At 44.6% G+C, this 15,005-nt stretch overlaps 1 protein-coding gene across 1 annotated transcript in view; it reads left to right on the top strand.

Moving 5' to 3' along the window:
- Positions 1-416: 416 nt before the first annotated feature.
- Positions 417-15,005, top strand: part of mrc2 (mannose receptor C type 2) — a 145,642-nt gene continuing 131,053 nt past the window's right edge. Inside the window, exon 1 of the mRNA XM_033035115.1 lies at positions 417-613. Within this exon, the coding sequence (XP_032891006.1) occupies positions 538-613 (76 nt within the window). The 5' untranslated portion in view covers positions 417-537. The remainder of the gene's footprint in view (positions 614-15,005) is intronic.

Here is a 15,005-nt window from a genome sequence, read left to right on the forward strand (position 1 = left end):
GACCGACGTTTCGGGTCGGGACCCTTCGCCTAAAGCTTGACAGTCGACACTGGTTGCAACCCACCAGCAACCAAAAAGAGGGTGTAAATGTGGCCAGTGGCCTCATTGCAATCAAACACCGTAGGCGCAAACTGTACGACCATCCGCTGCCAATTGCTGACATTCTGACTGCCTTCACACACAGCTGTTGGATGCAATTGCCTCGTGGCCATTATTATTATTATTATTATTATTGAAAGCAGATTTTGCTCCTGTAGTTGCATTAAAAATAAATAACGGGGGAGGTAATTTGCATGGTGAGAGTTTTTTTTTAAATTGCAGAGGAGGCGGCTGGTTGTGCGGGAGCCGAGTGGAGTGGCGGTGGGGGCTGAGTAGCGGCGCCCCGCTCTCTGCTGACGCACGCTGCCTGCCTCTCCTCTCCTCTCCTCGCTCTCCGCTCCCACCCCGTGCTCAGTCCGAGGCGGAAGGGGCTCCGCTCGCATCGGAGCCGCGTCCCACTCTGTTCCTCAGCTCCCCCTCCAGCCAGACAGAGCAGCCATGGGCGCCCGGCCCCGCCGCCAGCCCCCGCTCGCCGCCCTCTGCCTTCTGCTAACTCTCGGCTCCGCCAACTCAGGTGAGAGGGAGAAAGTTTTTCATTCAGACTTTCAGACCAGAGAGCGGGCTGCCTGCTTCCTTTATCTCCAGGAGAGTGGACCCGGCCGCTTCTGATCACACTGGCGCCCGTCCTGGGGCATTTGATGCTCCCTCCATTCAGCTTTACTAAAGTTTTGTCCTTGTTTTATTTTGTATGTGGAGTGGGGTTAGTTTAATGGCTGTAAACGGAGCAGAAGGAATGTCCTGAACTGAGTGAAAACAGATGTGTGTGTGTGTGTATAGGGGGGAGGGGAAGAGACTTTGGGAGGGGTGATGGTGGGGGGGAGTTGAGGGCGAAATGTTGCAAAGTTTTGCACAGACGGTTCTTTAATAGGATTGTTTTTGCGGTGTGTTTGCACCCTGTGTAATACACATACATTATCTGGCACCCACCCCCTCCCCGACTCCTCGCTCAGCCCCTTGCTGTGTACCCCTGTAAAGGGGAGGGGATGAAGTCGGCGGACAGGAATGATTGGGCAGCAGGGAGCTGATTGTGTGGATCTGCGGGGCTCCTGTACAAATGGATCCTCCCTCCCTCCCTCTGCTCCCAACTGTTCTCACTGTGAACTGTACCGGGATTCCCACTTGGGAGTGGACCGGTGAAAGATTGGGAGAGGGAGTTCCATCTCGGTGGGACGGAGATGAAGTTGAATTTCCATACTAGCGGGTTTGAAGCGAAATCCTGTGGTCTTATCTGTTGTGTGGAGGCAGACACTGTATTTTGGCACCAATGAAGTGACAGGATGCAAAAATTTCATCACTTGTAATTGTATTTGTTTTTGTTTTTTTCTGGATATTTATCTGGTGGTTTGCCTCGTGGCGTCTAACTGGAGCAAATACTGGATTTCCCCAGAACATGCAGGCCGTGTGGCATCTGTGGAGAGAGAAACAAAGTCGATGTTTCTGATTAAATGACTTTGCATCAGGACCTGTTTAAGAAAGAGATGCAGATGCTGGAAAAATCGAATGTAGACAAAAATGCTGGAGAAACTCAGCGGGTGAGGCAGCATCTATGGAGCCTATTCCTTCGCTCCATAGATGCTGCCTCACCCACTGAGTTTCTCCAGCATTTTTGTCTACCTTTGCATCAGGACCTGAACTGTGTGAATGTTTTCCAACGGGCACAGAATGCTGGAATAACTCAGCAGCTCAGACAGCATCTCTGGAGAAAAAGGAATATGCGACGTTTCGTGTCGAGAAGGGTCTTGATCTGAAACGTCACCTATTTTCTCCAGAGATGTTGGCTGAGTTACTCCAGCATTTTGTGTCCATCTTCGGTGTAAACCAGCATCTGCAGTTCCTGGTTTCCCATGCGAGGCGAGAACCTTGTCCTTTGCCTGCAGGTTGTAGCTGGGCTCAGCCACCAGCTAATGAAGAAAAACGACAGTGTCTATTTACTGCCCTTCCTCAAGATGCTCCAGAGTATATTCAACCCATACTTTAAACTTGCAGTCACCATTGCAACATAGGGAACAGCAGCCAAATGACCTGCAGCAAGCTCCTACACACAGCAGTACTACACATGGCTGGATAATATGTTTAGTAGTGTCGGTGAGGAACAATCAGTTTAGTTTATAATCTCCAGCTGCATTAGCCACTGTAAATTCACCATAGTGTGAGGATAAGTGGTAGAATCAGAGGAGAGTTGGTTTATTGTCACGTGTACCGAGGTACAATGAAAGGCTTTTGTTGCATGTGAGCTAACCAGTCAATGGAAAGTCAACACATGATTAAAGCCATTGGCCAGGGCACTGGGTTGAACTCGCCAACATTCTGCTGAAGCCATGCAAGTGTCTACTGTACACTTGAGGGGATAGTCAGTGGCCCTGACTGTGGGGATCAGACTTTTTTATTTCTGCACCCGTCTTCATTTGTTTTTCTTTTATTCCACCTCCGCCATTCGCTATTAATTAGATGCGTGAAATCTATTCATTTCCAGAAAAATCCGACCCACCCCCACATTTCCTTTCGGTTTGATAATCTACAGTCCAGAATATTTTGTAGCCAGGATCCTGTCTCAGTGGTTTATTGTCACGGGGACGAGGAACAGTTGCGGATGAGGTAGCTGAGAATTGATCCAGTGCTGCTCTGACCTAGTCAGTTGCGGCAGAGGCAATTGCAGAGGAGGAGATTTTTTGAACCATCTGTTGCAGAAAATGCACACTCCCTTGTATCGGTGCACATGCACTCTTACTCTGGTTGTAAATAGAAGCAGGAACCAGTACCGCAGCTGCACGCCACTGTCCCACCACCTTATTCCTTGGTTACTCCAGATTCCAAGACCCACTCGTGGCACATACCCGTGGTGGGGAACACAAGTGTGTAGGAAGGCGCCGCAGATGCTGGTTTAAACCGAAGAAAGACACAAAAAGCTGATTCCCACACTGACCTTTCTGACCCGGGCCTCTCCCCTTGTCAAAGTAAAGGCCAAACGCAGATTGGAGGAACAGCAACTCGTATTTTCCTTGGGTAGCTTACAACCCAGTGGTATCAATATTGATTTCTTTAACTTCAAGTAATTCACCTCTCTCTCACTCTCTCCCTCTCTCTTTCTCTCTTCCCCTCTCCCTCTCTTTCTTCCCCTCTCTCTCTCTCTCTCCCTCCCTCCCCCTCTCTCTCCCCCTCCCACCCAAGTCATTGCACTAGTTTCAAAGTTGACATGTTGAAACTAATTTTCACTGAGCCCACAGCCCTGTTTCATTGTCATAATGTTTTATCATCTTTGTCTCTCTGTAACACTGTCCATATCTCTTTCCCCTGACTTTCAGTCTGAAGAAGGGTCTCAACCAGATACGTCACCTATTCCTTTTCTCCAGAGATGCTGTCTGACCCACTGAGTTACTCCAGCTTTTTGTGTCTCTCGTGGGGAACACAAGGGCAGGTCGCATAAACAAGTCGAAGACTACGAGTTACTCTCTGGAAAGGGATGGGTAATCTGAGATACGTACAGCTGTTGAGCAGGTTACTTATGACCTAGTTTGATGGCCATCTCAGACTGGATCACAGATTCACAAGCCACAGCCATGGGTTTCAAATGTGCAGTCTGGAGGTAAATAGTTAAACAGATTATCTCGTTCTATATCGGGAACAAATTTAGGTGAAAACAAATCACTTTAACTTTTAGCTCTAGTTGCAGTTCTGGCACTCTGAGATTAAATCTTCACTCCCATAGTCCACCACGTCTCTCCAACTCTTTGTACTCCAGCCAAACCGAAAATCTATCAATCTCGGTTTCTGGAACCCGTATGCCCCCCTCACTCCCACCCCTGCCTTGCTGACAAACAGATTTCAGGGAATGGCATTGTTACAAATTTTCATTAACTGTTCGGATTTTTGTTTTAAATGCTCTCGACTGTTAGCTGTAACCAACTGTGCTACGACGTTAAGGTCGCGTCTCCTTGTCTTGTACTCTCTCGTCAGACGAAAGGGTCTTTCTCTGCCATTTTACCTTCATTGATTGTTATAAACTCCTCAATTATAGCAGACAAACCTCTCGACTCAGACTGATAAAAGTCTAGATGATGCAATCTTTCCTTGTGAGTTCACAGTTTTGCTCAGTGCAAGATGCAAGTACTCTCACACCATCTGTAAGACATCCAGAGCAGTGCCTGAATTGGCCACACATTGAAGGCTATGAACCATGCGCTGGTAAATGAATTGGTACATGATGGTCATGAACATGGTGAGTCAAAGGGCCAGTTACCTTGCTGGATGGCTTAGACTGCACCCGATCCAAGGATTTGTAATTGTAGAGTTCACATCAGGACAACGGCACCTAGATATTATCTAAGCTCTGTAAAATCTGCTGCCCTTTTGAGATGAGGGTTAATGTTCCGTTTGCCTTTTAAATTCCTTTTACATCTGTGCTTCGGTCTTGTAATGAGTTCTGCACTTGTGCTTTAAGTCCCTCATCTCCACTGCTCCTGACTATTTTGAACAAATTCTGATCTGCCTGCCTGGGGTTCAAAGATGAAAAAGTCACAAGTTCACATTTTCTGTTATTGAACACCATCTGCTGCATTTTTACATACTGATGTAATCTACCCATGTTAGAAATGTATCCTATTAAAGATGTAGTCCATTTCTTACACACACAAAGTAGAAACTCAAATTTGGACAGGATTAAAATTATCTGGTCGACCAAGACGGGACAAATTGATTCCTACAGCCTTTGGACAGATGTTTGGAACTAGCCAAAGCTGTTCATCCTGAAAGCTCCTCCACATGTGGAGTCGGGTGTAATTTTCACTGGAAGAATGGAGTGGAAAATAGCGCAGAGTTTCTTGCCAACACAGGAAAAGGAGTGGTCGATGGGGAAAGCTTTCACCTGCCACCCACTTGCTCATCCCATTGTGCACAGACTTGCCTGCAGACCACCTAGTGTAAAAATTCAACCCTGGTCTTAATTTTGGATTAACGAGTCACTAAACCAATGATAGGAAGAAAATGCAGATTGCCAAATCTAAATTTAGAAGTTGTTCACCTCATGACACAGACTGAAACTTTAAAAAAAAAAATACAATTATAATTTCTTCCACAAACTTTAACACTATAAACATCTTGAACCAACGGAGTGCTAAAGACCAGTTTGTCTGAAGTGATCCTCTCCCATGTAATGTAGGCCCTTGGCATTACCCGACACTTCCTCACAAGCCATGTCTACAGAGCCCAACTATACCCAGCAAATAAGCCCCTAAAATTGACATGATTTCACCTATTAGGAAAGGAGTAGTTCATGTAGCCCTTGAATCTGGGCTCCAATGGGGCCTGTACTTGCTGGAATATACAAGGATAAGGGGAACCTAATTGAACCTTAATGAATAATGAAAGGCCTGGGGAGAGAGAGGATGTTACCACGAGTGGGGGAGTCTAGGACCAGAGGCCATAGCCACAAAATAAAAGGACATACCTTTAGAAAGGAGATGAGAAGGAATGTCTTTAGTCAGAGTGTGGTGCATCTGTGGAATTCATTGCCACAAATGGCTGTGGAGGTCAAGACCATGGATAGTTTGAAGGCAGAGATGGACAGATTCTTGTTTTATAAGGATGTTAAAGGTTATGGGGAGAAAGTAAGCGAACGGGGTTGAGAGGGAACAATAGATCAGCCATGATTGAATGGTGGAGTAGACTCGATGGGCCGAATGGCCTAATTCTGCCCCTATGACATGAATTTATTATTTGTTCCATGAGTCAATAAGTTCAAGGCTTTTCTACCCTTCATACCTTTGATTAATAAAGATTTGTCACTTTCCATTGCAAATCTTCAATTTAAAACAAATAAATAACACAGCATCTACTATCCTTTGCAGAAGAGAATTCTGAACTTTTACGACCTTTATAAACAATATTTGGTGTGAGATTTGACTCTAACTCTTGGGCTACTTTCTTCCATCCTTCCCGATAGGGTAAGTCTGGAGTGACCACTCCCACAACTAACTTGGTCAGCCTTGGTGAAGTAGTGGCAGCTCAGTGTAGGAATCACCCTGACTGTGGCTCCAGAGCTGGTCTGCAGCATCTGGCATCTACTATCTGGGCTCATTAATCACAGGGTGCTCTTGGGTTATCTGTTCATTGACATTCCACAGACATTGCTGCATCCAGGAACAGCCTCCGCTGGAATGCAACTGTACAATTCCTCAGTTGACCTCCAGAACCAGGGCAAGCAAGTATAAAATTAGAACCATTTTGGAATAAGGCAGGGAAATATTATGTGAAATCACGGAAAATTGGAACTGTGGAAAATTTTAATATTGAGGCCTATATATTTGTTTTAGATGATTGTGCCAAGCATTAGGTATTAATTGAGGTAGAGATTAGAATCAACTCCCTATTAGATAACCATCCCTCTCCTTGACTATGTGGAACCTAGCCTCCCGATGTCAAAGACTAAAGTATCTATGACCATTGTTACCATAGCACAATTGGATGATCTGTCTTGACTTCTGGTGATCTCCACCCAGTCTGCGCTCGATTCACCTTGATCTATATGAAGTGTAGAATTAGATGAGAGCATTGGGTACAGCAAAGGTTATGGGACCAGACGACATCTATCTGTATGTAGTACCGAAAGACTAATTCTCAGTCACCGCGCTGCTAACCAAGCTCTGAATGTAGTTACAATGCTGGCATCTACAATTAGTACTCGCAGTGCTCATTCCTTCACTGGACATTTACCTTGCTCGGGAATATTGCCATATCCAGTGGTGTCACATTCTCTCACAAAACATCTTTACCAACTGAGATATTTTGCCCATTTCTGAAGAGAGATGTGTGTGAAGTTTTATTGGCTAGAGGGAGACATGCTTAACTTTTTAGCCCAATGTTTATTTGTCCAGTACGAAGAATACCATGATTTACAGGGGGTATTTCAAATACACTAGCAATAACTGGTGGATAATACATTGGAAAAGGGACTCAGTTGTTTCCGTTCCTGCTCAGAAGCTGTTAACTGGTATGTGTTGGTAGTTGCTGACAGCTACCCTTCCCCTGGTCCTAATGCCCATTCTCGGTGCGTGGATGTAGGCATAGTTGTTCTTTTGCCCATGAGGGAGAGGGAGCGAGAGGGAGCGAGAGAGAGAGCGAGAGAGAGAGAGAGGGAGGGAGAGAGGGAGGGAGAGAGAGAGAGGATCTGTTCTATGTTGATTACTGGCTGTGGCCAACAAGAATGGGCATACAGTGTGACCAGCCTCTGTATAAGGCCAACTCATTCCATCGCCATTGATTGAGAGGGACACACCATGCTGTTTGTAACCACTCAGTGTGGCTGAATTAAAGATCTCCACTGAAAATAGAGTTCATCCCAGTACCCTGAAAGGCAATACCTTAGCCGAAGTAAATGTAACTGTCACTAAAGCAAATAATCTGGTCAACACTGTTGGTGAATATGGCTGTGTGCAAATTGATGGTTGCATGCCTATATTGCAGAAATGTTTCTAAAATGGTTGTAAAGTGTGATGTCCTGTGGTCCCCAAAGTCTCTGTAATCATGCAAGTGCTCTTTATTCATTTTAATCTCTGGACATTATGTCTCTTTGAGGCTTGCCCACAGTACCACTTCCCCAACAAGTTGACCTGCTCGCCTGGTGCATCTTTTCCAGTTTTTCAGCATTGTACGAAAGTGTGCAGACAGCACTCTGATTTCTCTCCCTCACTCCTTCCCTGTGAAACAGAAACAGAAATGTTGGAAGAACTCTACCAGTCAATCAGCATCTGTGGATGGAACAAAGTAGTTAATGTTTCAGGTTGAGGTCCTTTCACCAGAGCATCTTTGTGTCCTGGGCCCTACCCTCCCTGGTGTTGATGGGAGTTGTAGACCCTGGTGTGGCGAGGCAAGACTTCCGTGAGGATCACCATCTCAAAAGAAAACCCCAAACTTTTCAGATGCTGTAAATCTAACATTGAAACAAAATTCTGGTGATAGTCAGCAGGTCAGGCAGCATCTGTGGAGAAAGTAGCAGAGTTAATTTCCGGTCAAGAGAATTTCAGGTCTGAAGAATTTAACTGTCCTGTTCTGTTTCCTTCTCCAAAGATAGTGCTGAACTGTTCAGAGTTTGGAGCATTTTCTGCTTTAAACCCCACCCCCATCATCCAATAAATAGTCTTGCCCAATTTATTAAATGCAACCACCTTTCTCCTGAATTGTCACCTGCTTCCTTTCTCTAGGCACCAAGGAAGTTCAGTGACTGTTCTTACACCCCGACCAGATTTCCAAACACCTCTTGCTGGTGATTTGTGATTCATGTGTACTTTCAATTTAGTCGCTGCACTCTTCCAGGATGTGCTGTCCAAACCCAGACTGTTGGTTGGTTCTCTTCTCTTCCATTCCTTCTCTCCAGAGGTGCTGCCTTTCCCACTGAGTTACTCCAGCATTTTGCATCTACCTGTTGGTTGGTTTGATGGGCAGAATTGTTGTCTATGAAGCTAGTGTGCGCATTTGCTATTGACATTATCACATGTACCGAGATACTGAGAAAAGCTGTGTTTTACGTGCTAACCGGCAAATCATTCTGAACATGAGTACAATAGGTGGTGCAAAAAGTGAAAGGAAACAGGATGAAAATATAGAATTGCAGGTATCAAGAAGGTTTAGATAAAATAGTGCGATCGGAAATATATCCCTAGCATGAAAGGTCTATTCAAGAGTCTGATGATAGCGGGGAAGAAGCTGTTCTTTAATCTACTGCTTTCAAGCTTTTGTATCTTATGCCCAATGAGATGGAAGAAAAGAGAATGACCAGGGCGTGAGCGGTCCTTGTTGTCAGCTTTCCTGAGGCAGTGTGAAATACAGCTGGAGCCGATGGCTGGTTTGCGTGGTGGACTCGATAGTTCCTTGCAGTCTTGGGTCGAATCATATCAAGCTGTGATGCATCCCGATTCGGTATGTTCTATGGTGCATCTGTAGAATCTGGAAAGCGTCATTGACCTGCTGAATTTTCTTCATCTTCTGAAGAAGTGGAGATGCTGCTGTGTTTACTTGACTGTAGCATTCATGTGATTGGATATGATGGACAGGTCAATATGATGGAGATATTTACATTGTTGTAAAACGGGGCATGTATTCCACCCTGTTTCCTGAATGGGAAGCTGCTTTACTTTGCTAACATTGAGGAAAAGGTGTTGTCTGTGTGCCATGTTGCCAGAGTCAAGAGTGTTTTATTGTCGCCCATCTCCTTCCAGCACTCCATATCATCAATGTTTGATATCCAACCCACAGCGGTAGTGTCATCTGAAAACTTGTTAATGAAGCCGGAATAGATCTCAGTCACACAGTCAAGAGTGTATAGGGAGTACAGTAAGGCGTTGAGGATGCGGTCTTGTGCGGCACCGATATTAAGGATTATCATTGAAGATGTTTTATCGTCTATTCTTTTTGCGTTCTATGCGTCACAAAGTCAATGATCCAATCGCAGGTGGGGAAATGGCGAGTCCTAGGACCAGGAGTTTGGAGAAGTGTTTGGTTGGCATTGAAGATGGAACTGGTCCAGATCTGATCTCAACCCTCAGCACCATTACACTGAAGCTGAACGGAAACTTTGCCTTTCAGAGTGCACCCCACAGCTTCTAGCATCAACAGTGACTTCCACTGTCTCAGATTATAATCAACATATCATTTAAGGAATGTCTAGACAAACCTATGAATCACGAAAACATAGAAGGCTGTGGATCAACTGCTGGTAAATGGAGTTAGTATAGATGAGGCTTGTTCAGCATGGATGTGGTGGGACGTTCTGTTCTGTAAGATTCTGTGGTGTCCATTTCTTCCAATATTAGCCATTGATAGAAATTTGGCTAATGCCATTCACATCTCTTCAGACCCAACTTTTGTTCCCACCCCACCCTCTGCCCGTTGCGATCCCTTGCACCATCAGCCCCTATCAGATTCTCTCCCACCTTCCACCCACATCTCAGTGACATTTCCTTCCTTTCTTCCACCGACCTGCCCTTCTGAAGTCCGCATAAACATCCATTTCTGAGGACTTACCAGCCTTGCTTCTGCTTCTGATCTTCACAGATACTGCAAAAAGTGGACCATTTCTTGTAAATCGGCTGCATTCGCAGCATCTGGGCTGTGCATTGATTTGCTTGCCCGCACTTTCCTCCAGAAGTTCACAAATGGAGGGAGAAACATTATTTAAAACTTTTCAGTCATTCGAGTCAGGTTGACCAATGTGTTTGCTAATGTCAGCTGAAGTAACTGAAATCCTGTTATATGGATGTGTGTAGAATGGGGCTTAATAAGATGACCATCCAGGGTGGAGGAGGGGTGGTGGGAGGAGGATGAGTATTAAATCTAGTTTTGTGGAGTGCATTAATTGATAATTTTGTTGTGTAAGGGACTTGGGGGAAGAGTAATCATAATATGGTAGAACTTTAATTGAGTATGAAAATAATAACATTCAGTCCAATACTAGGGCAGTGGACCTGAACACAGGACACCATGAAGGTAAGAGGGAGGTTGTGGTTGAAGGGACAATATGTTGAAAGGTGTGATCATTTAAGGAAATGCTGCATAATTTGGAGAAAAAAAATATTCCATTAAGACACAAAAATCTAGGAAATGTGCCCAAAGGAGAAATTAAAGGTAGTGTTAATTCCAAAGTGGAGACACTTAATGTTGCCAGAAATAGCAGTAGGCTTGAGGATTGGGAGCATTCTGGACCTTGGCAAAGGAGAACCAAGAAAGTAACAAAGAAAGGCAAAGAATGTGTGTGTGAACTGGGAGGGACCATAAAAATGGGTTCAGTCGTATATAAAATACATAAGGCGCAAATGTGGATTCTTCAAAGACAGAGACAGAAGTGAAATAAAGAAAGAGCAGGAATATTAAATAGCTTCTTTGTGATTTTTAATTCTGGTAGAAATCATAAAAAAAAAAAACTGCCAGAAATGCCAGAGAAAAGAGCAGGAATGGGGAAATGAGTGATAGAGTTCTGGATAAATTGGTGAGAGCAAATCCCACGTCTTTGCACTCTCCCGGTTTGTAAAAAGTGGTGGTTTTGGAGACAGTGCACTCTTTAGATTTTGGAAATGTTCCTGCGGATTCGAAGGGTAGCAACTGTTGAGTCCGCCGTTTTACGAAGGGGAGAGGAAATGGGGAACTGTTGATCTGTTGGCTTGAGGTCAATGTTGGGGAAGTAGTTGGAGTTTGTGGCGAAGGGTGTAATAACAGAAGAGCTCAAAGAATAACAAGATTCAGTAGAGTCAGCGAAGGTTTATGAGAAGGAAGTCACGTTTGACTAAACCATCGGAGTTCACTGGGGATATGACCAGAAAAGTAACGAAAAGTAATGTCTCAACGGATCCCCATTGAGACATTAAGACCTGGAGCGGGGCCGTACATCGGCAAGCGCGGCCTCAAAGGCCGTGGGACTTACCATCGCCCGCCGGGGGGCAATAACATTGGGAGAAAAATGGAGAGCAGGGGAGAGAAAAGACTTTGCCTTCCGTCACAGTGAGGAGGAGAATCACTGTGATGGATGTTTGTGTGAATTGAATTGTGTGTGTCTTGTAGAAATTGTTTCTTTTTGTATGGCTGTAGAAACAGAGTTTCATTTGAGCCTCATTGAGGTTTAAATGACAATGAATAAATATTGTATATTGTATTTTGTATTGAAAGGAAGAACAAGTTGATGTGGTTTTGTTTAGATTTTCAGACAACTTTTGATAAAGTCCCACACAGGAGGTTGGATTATAAGGTGAGAACATACAGAGATAAACTTATAATATATAGATGAAATTTGAGAGAATTGGTTAATGGACAGAAAATATAAAAGAATCATCTTTGGATTGAAAGGCTGTGACCGAAAGGCCACAGTTAGATCATTACTTGTACCCCTCTATTCACAATCAATATTTGACTGAGAATTACTTTCCTTTTTTTTCACCCATTTTCCTCCCTCTTATTGACACGAGTTTGGGTTTGTCTGGCCTCCAACTGCTCGATTGAGTTGTAGCTTGAGGAATGGTTTGAGATGTTTTCAGTCTTCGACCTGGCAATTGGCACTAGCTACCCCCAACTCTGGCACAGTTGGAAGGAGCGAGCATGGCCCGGGTGAGGTTGCTTTGGCTGATCAGCGCAAGCAGTAACTAAGCAGAAACAAAAGGACAATGAGGATGTTGCACTGGAACCTCGCCATGCTTGTCTGGCATAGTTCCAATCTCCTAGTACTTTGGTTTGGGACCACATGAGACCAGCGGTGTTAAAGAATCCAAATTTTTCTGATGTTGGATATCTGAAATAGAAGGCTGGATGCATTTGAAGCTTAACCGCATCTGTAGGGAAGAAATGAAGTTAACGTTTTAGGTTTCTGGAAAACACTCATGGCAGAAGCTTTAGAGTAAGTGTTGGGGCATGTAAATGGGGTGAGAAAGCAGGTGACAGATGGAAAGTGTGTGATGAGGTGAAATGATTAACTTTGACAGTTCAAGACAGCTAGATCCAGAAGGCATGATGTAGATGTTCCCAGCAGGGTACAGAAACCCACCAGGGAAGCCTCCTTCTGCCCAGGAATATGGTACCTGTGCGTCTTTTTATGCTTGTTTTAGAACCTGCATCTTATGGGGAAACAAAATAGTGTGAATGTTGGAAGTTTGAAGGAAAGGATTCATCTACGTTTGGCACGGCATGGATTACTCACAAATAGTCAGCACCATTTTGTTCCGAGGATATCCTGTCTGACTAATTTGCTAATTTGATTGGATTTAAAAAAAAAATAACATAATGTATGTTATGCGATGCGGCCAGGTAAAAGTTGAGGTGCTGATGCAGGAGCTTGCCTTGGGCATTGATGGAACAGCACAAGATGCTCAAGGCATATGTCAGACAGGGAGTTGGAGAATTGAAATGATGGGCGACTGGAAGCTGCAGGTTGAATGGAGGTGTTCTATAAAATAAGCACCCAACTATCTCCAATTCTGAGAGACTGATGCGGTCACATATGGAGAACAAATTTTAGACAGTGCAGTGGCGCAGATGGTAGAGCTGCTGCCTAACAGTGCCAGAACGCTAGGTTCAATCCTAACCTCCAGTATTGTCTGTGTGCACCTGTGACCACGTGGGTTTCATCCAGGTGCTCTGGTTTCTTCCCACATCCCAAAGACATGCGGGTTTGCAGGTTAATTGGCCCCTGTATTAACTCCCTATACACTGGCATCAGCCAATCATCCCTGTCCCGCCTGCAATTGGTCCAAAACGCCGCAGCGAGACTTCTGACGGGTACCCGTAAAAGGGGCCACATCACCCCGATTCTGTCCTCTCTCCACTGGCTCTCAGTACGGTACAGAATCAACTTCAAGCTCCTCTTATTCATATACAAAGCCCTTAACAAGCTTGCCCCCACCTATATCAAAAATCTGCTAACCTACCATTCTACCTCCAGGTCCCTCAGGTCGGCAGACTTGGGGCTACTGACTATCCCACGGTCTAGGTTTAAGCTCAGGGGCGACCGCGATTTTGCGGTTGCAGCACCTAGACTGTGGAACAGCGTCCCTCTTCTCATCAGAACTGCCCCCTCCATCGACTCCTTTAAGTCTAGACTTAAAACCTATTTCTACTCACAAGCGTCTCTTGAGGTCCTCTGAGGGAGCGCTGTAGATATGTATTTATGTATGCATTGTTAGATCTATGTACCACTGTAGGTAGCATGGTAGTACCTGCACTGATATATAAAGCACTTTGGTCAATGAGAGTAAATGTGCTATAGAAATAAAATTGACTTGACCTGACTTGACTGGAAATTTCCCTTAGTGTGGAGGAAGAGGATGCAATTGTAGGACAACATGGAATTGGTGTGAATGGGTCATCAATGTTCGGCATGGACTCAATGGGCTGAAGGGCCTGTTTTCATGCTGTATCTTTCAATCAAATGAAGCTGCACACAGACAAGAGTGAGAGAAAACAAGAGACACAGAGTAAAGTCGATGCAAAGCACTTCTTCACTAAGCGCAATGAATCTTTGAAATTCTCTCCTCGATGGATGTAAAGGCTTGGCCATGAGATTTTTGGGAGGGAATGTGTTTTTGTCCAATGGTTTTAATTTCTCCCAATCCCTCTGTTTTTTCTAGAAGTTGTTTGCAACCAAATGTTGGCAGAGGTGGGACCCACTGCCCCCGTGGAGACCTCTCTGTTTGAATGAGTACCTGAACCAAGAAGCTTTCTAGGAAAGGGATGAATGCTAGATCGAGTTTCTTATTCTGGGCAGTCGGGAAAGAACCTGCATGTTTTCAAGCTTTTATGAACACAAGATGTTCCATGCAACTTTACAGGCAACAGAGTGTTTTCACAGTATAATTGCTGATGCAGTTTGTGGATTATGGCATCCCATTCCACACAATGAGATTTGATAAAATTGACTTCAAAGTTATCTTGATGAATATAGCCATGATATCAGCAAATCACATGAGCTTCACAATTGGGCTGCGGGGTCTGTTTTACATACTCGAGAAAAGGCAGATCCTCAGTTTGATGCCTCCATAGAATGATAGCACGTCCCAATAGCCCTTCCATGATGTTGCCTGATTCTAAATCAAGCATGTTACCCCCTCGGCTCTGGTCAACTTCATTTCCTGCTTTGCATCCTCAGCTGGTGCCCGGCAGGTCTACAGGGCTGCAAGCTCACCCCTACTGGCCAATAACCCTCAACAAAATGGAAACTAAGTTTGTCTGGGTTAGATTTGGTTCAGAACAGTGAAGTGTGTAAGTTCAACATGGGTTGTTTAAATTTGAGATGGTTGGGCACTCTTTGTACTTATTCCACTTTGTCTGGATAATCGGAAAGCAAGTATTGCCAGAATATATTGTTAGTTCCTCATTCAACAGAGCAATCAATTCAAAAGCTAGGTACAAATCACTCGTTTCCTGTGGGACTTGAATCA

This window comes from Amblyraja radiata, chromosome 16, assembly GCF_010909765.2.
Source record: "Amblyraja radiata isolate CabotCenter1 chromosome 16, sAmbRad1.1.pri, whole genome shotgun sequence".
NCBI classification, from domain to species: domain Eukaryota; kingdom Metazoa; phylum Chordata; class Chondrichthyes; order Rajiformes; family Rajidae; genus Amblyraja; species Amblyraja radiata.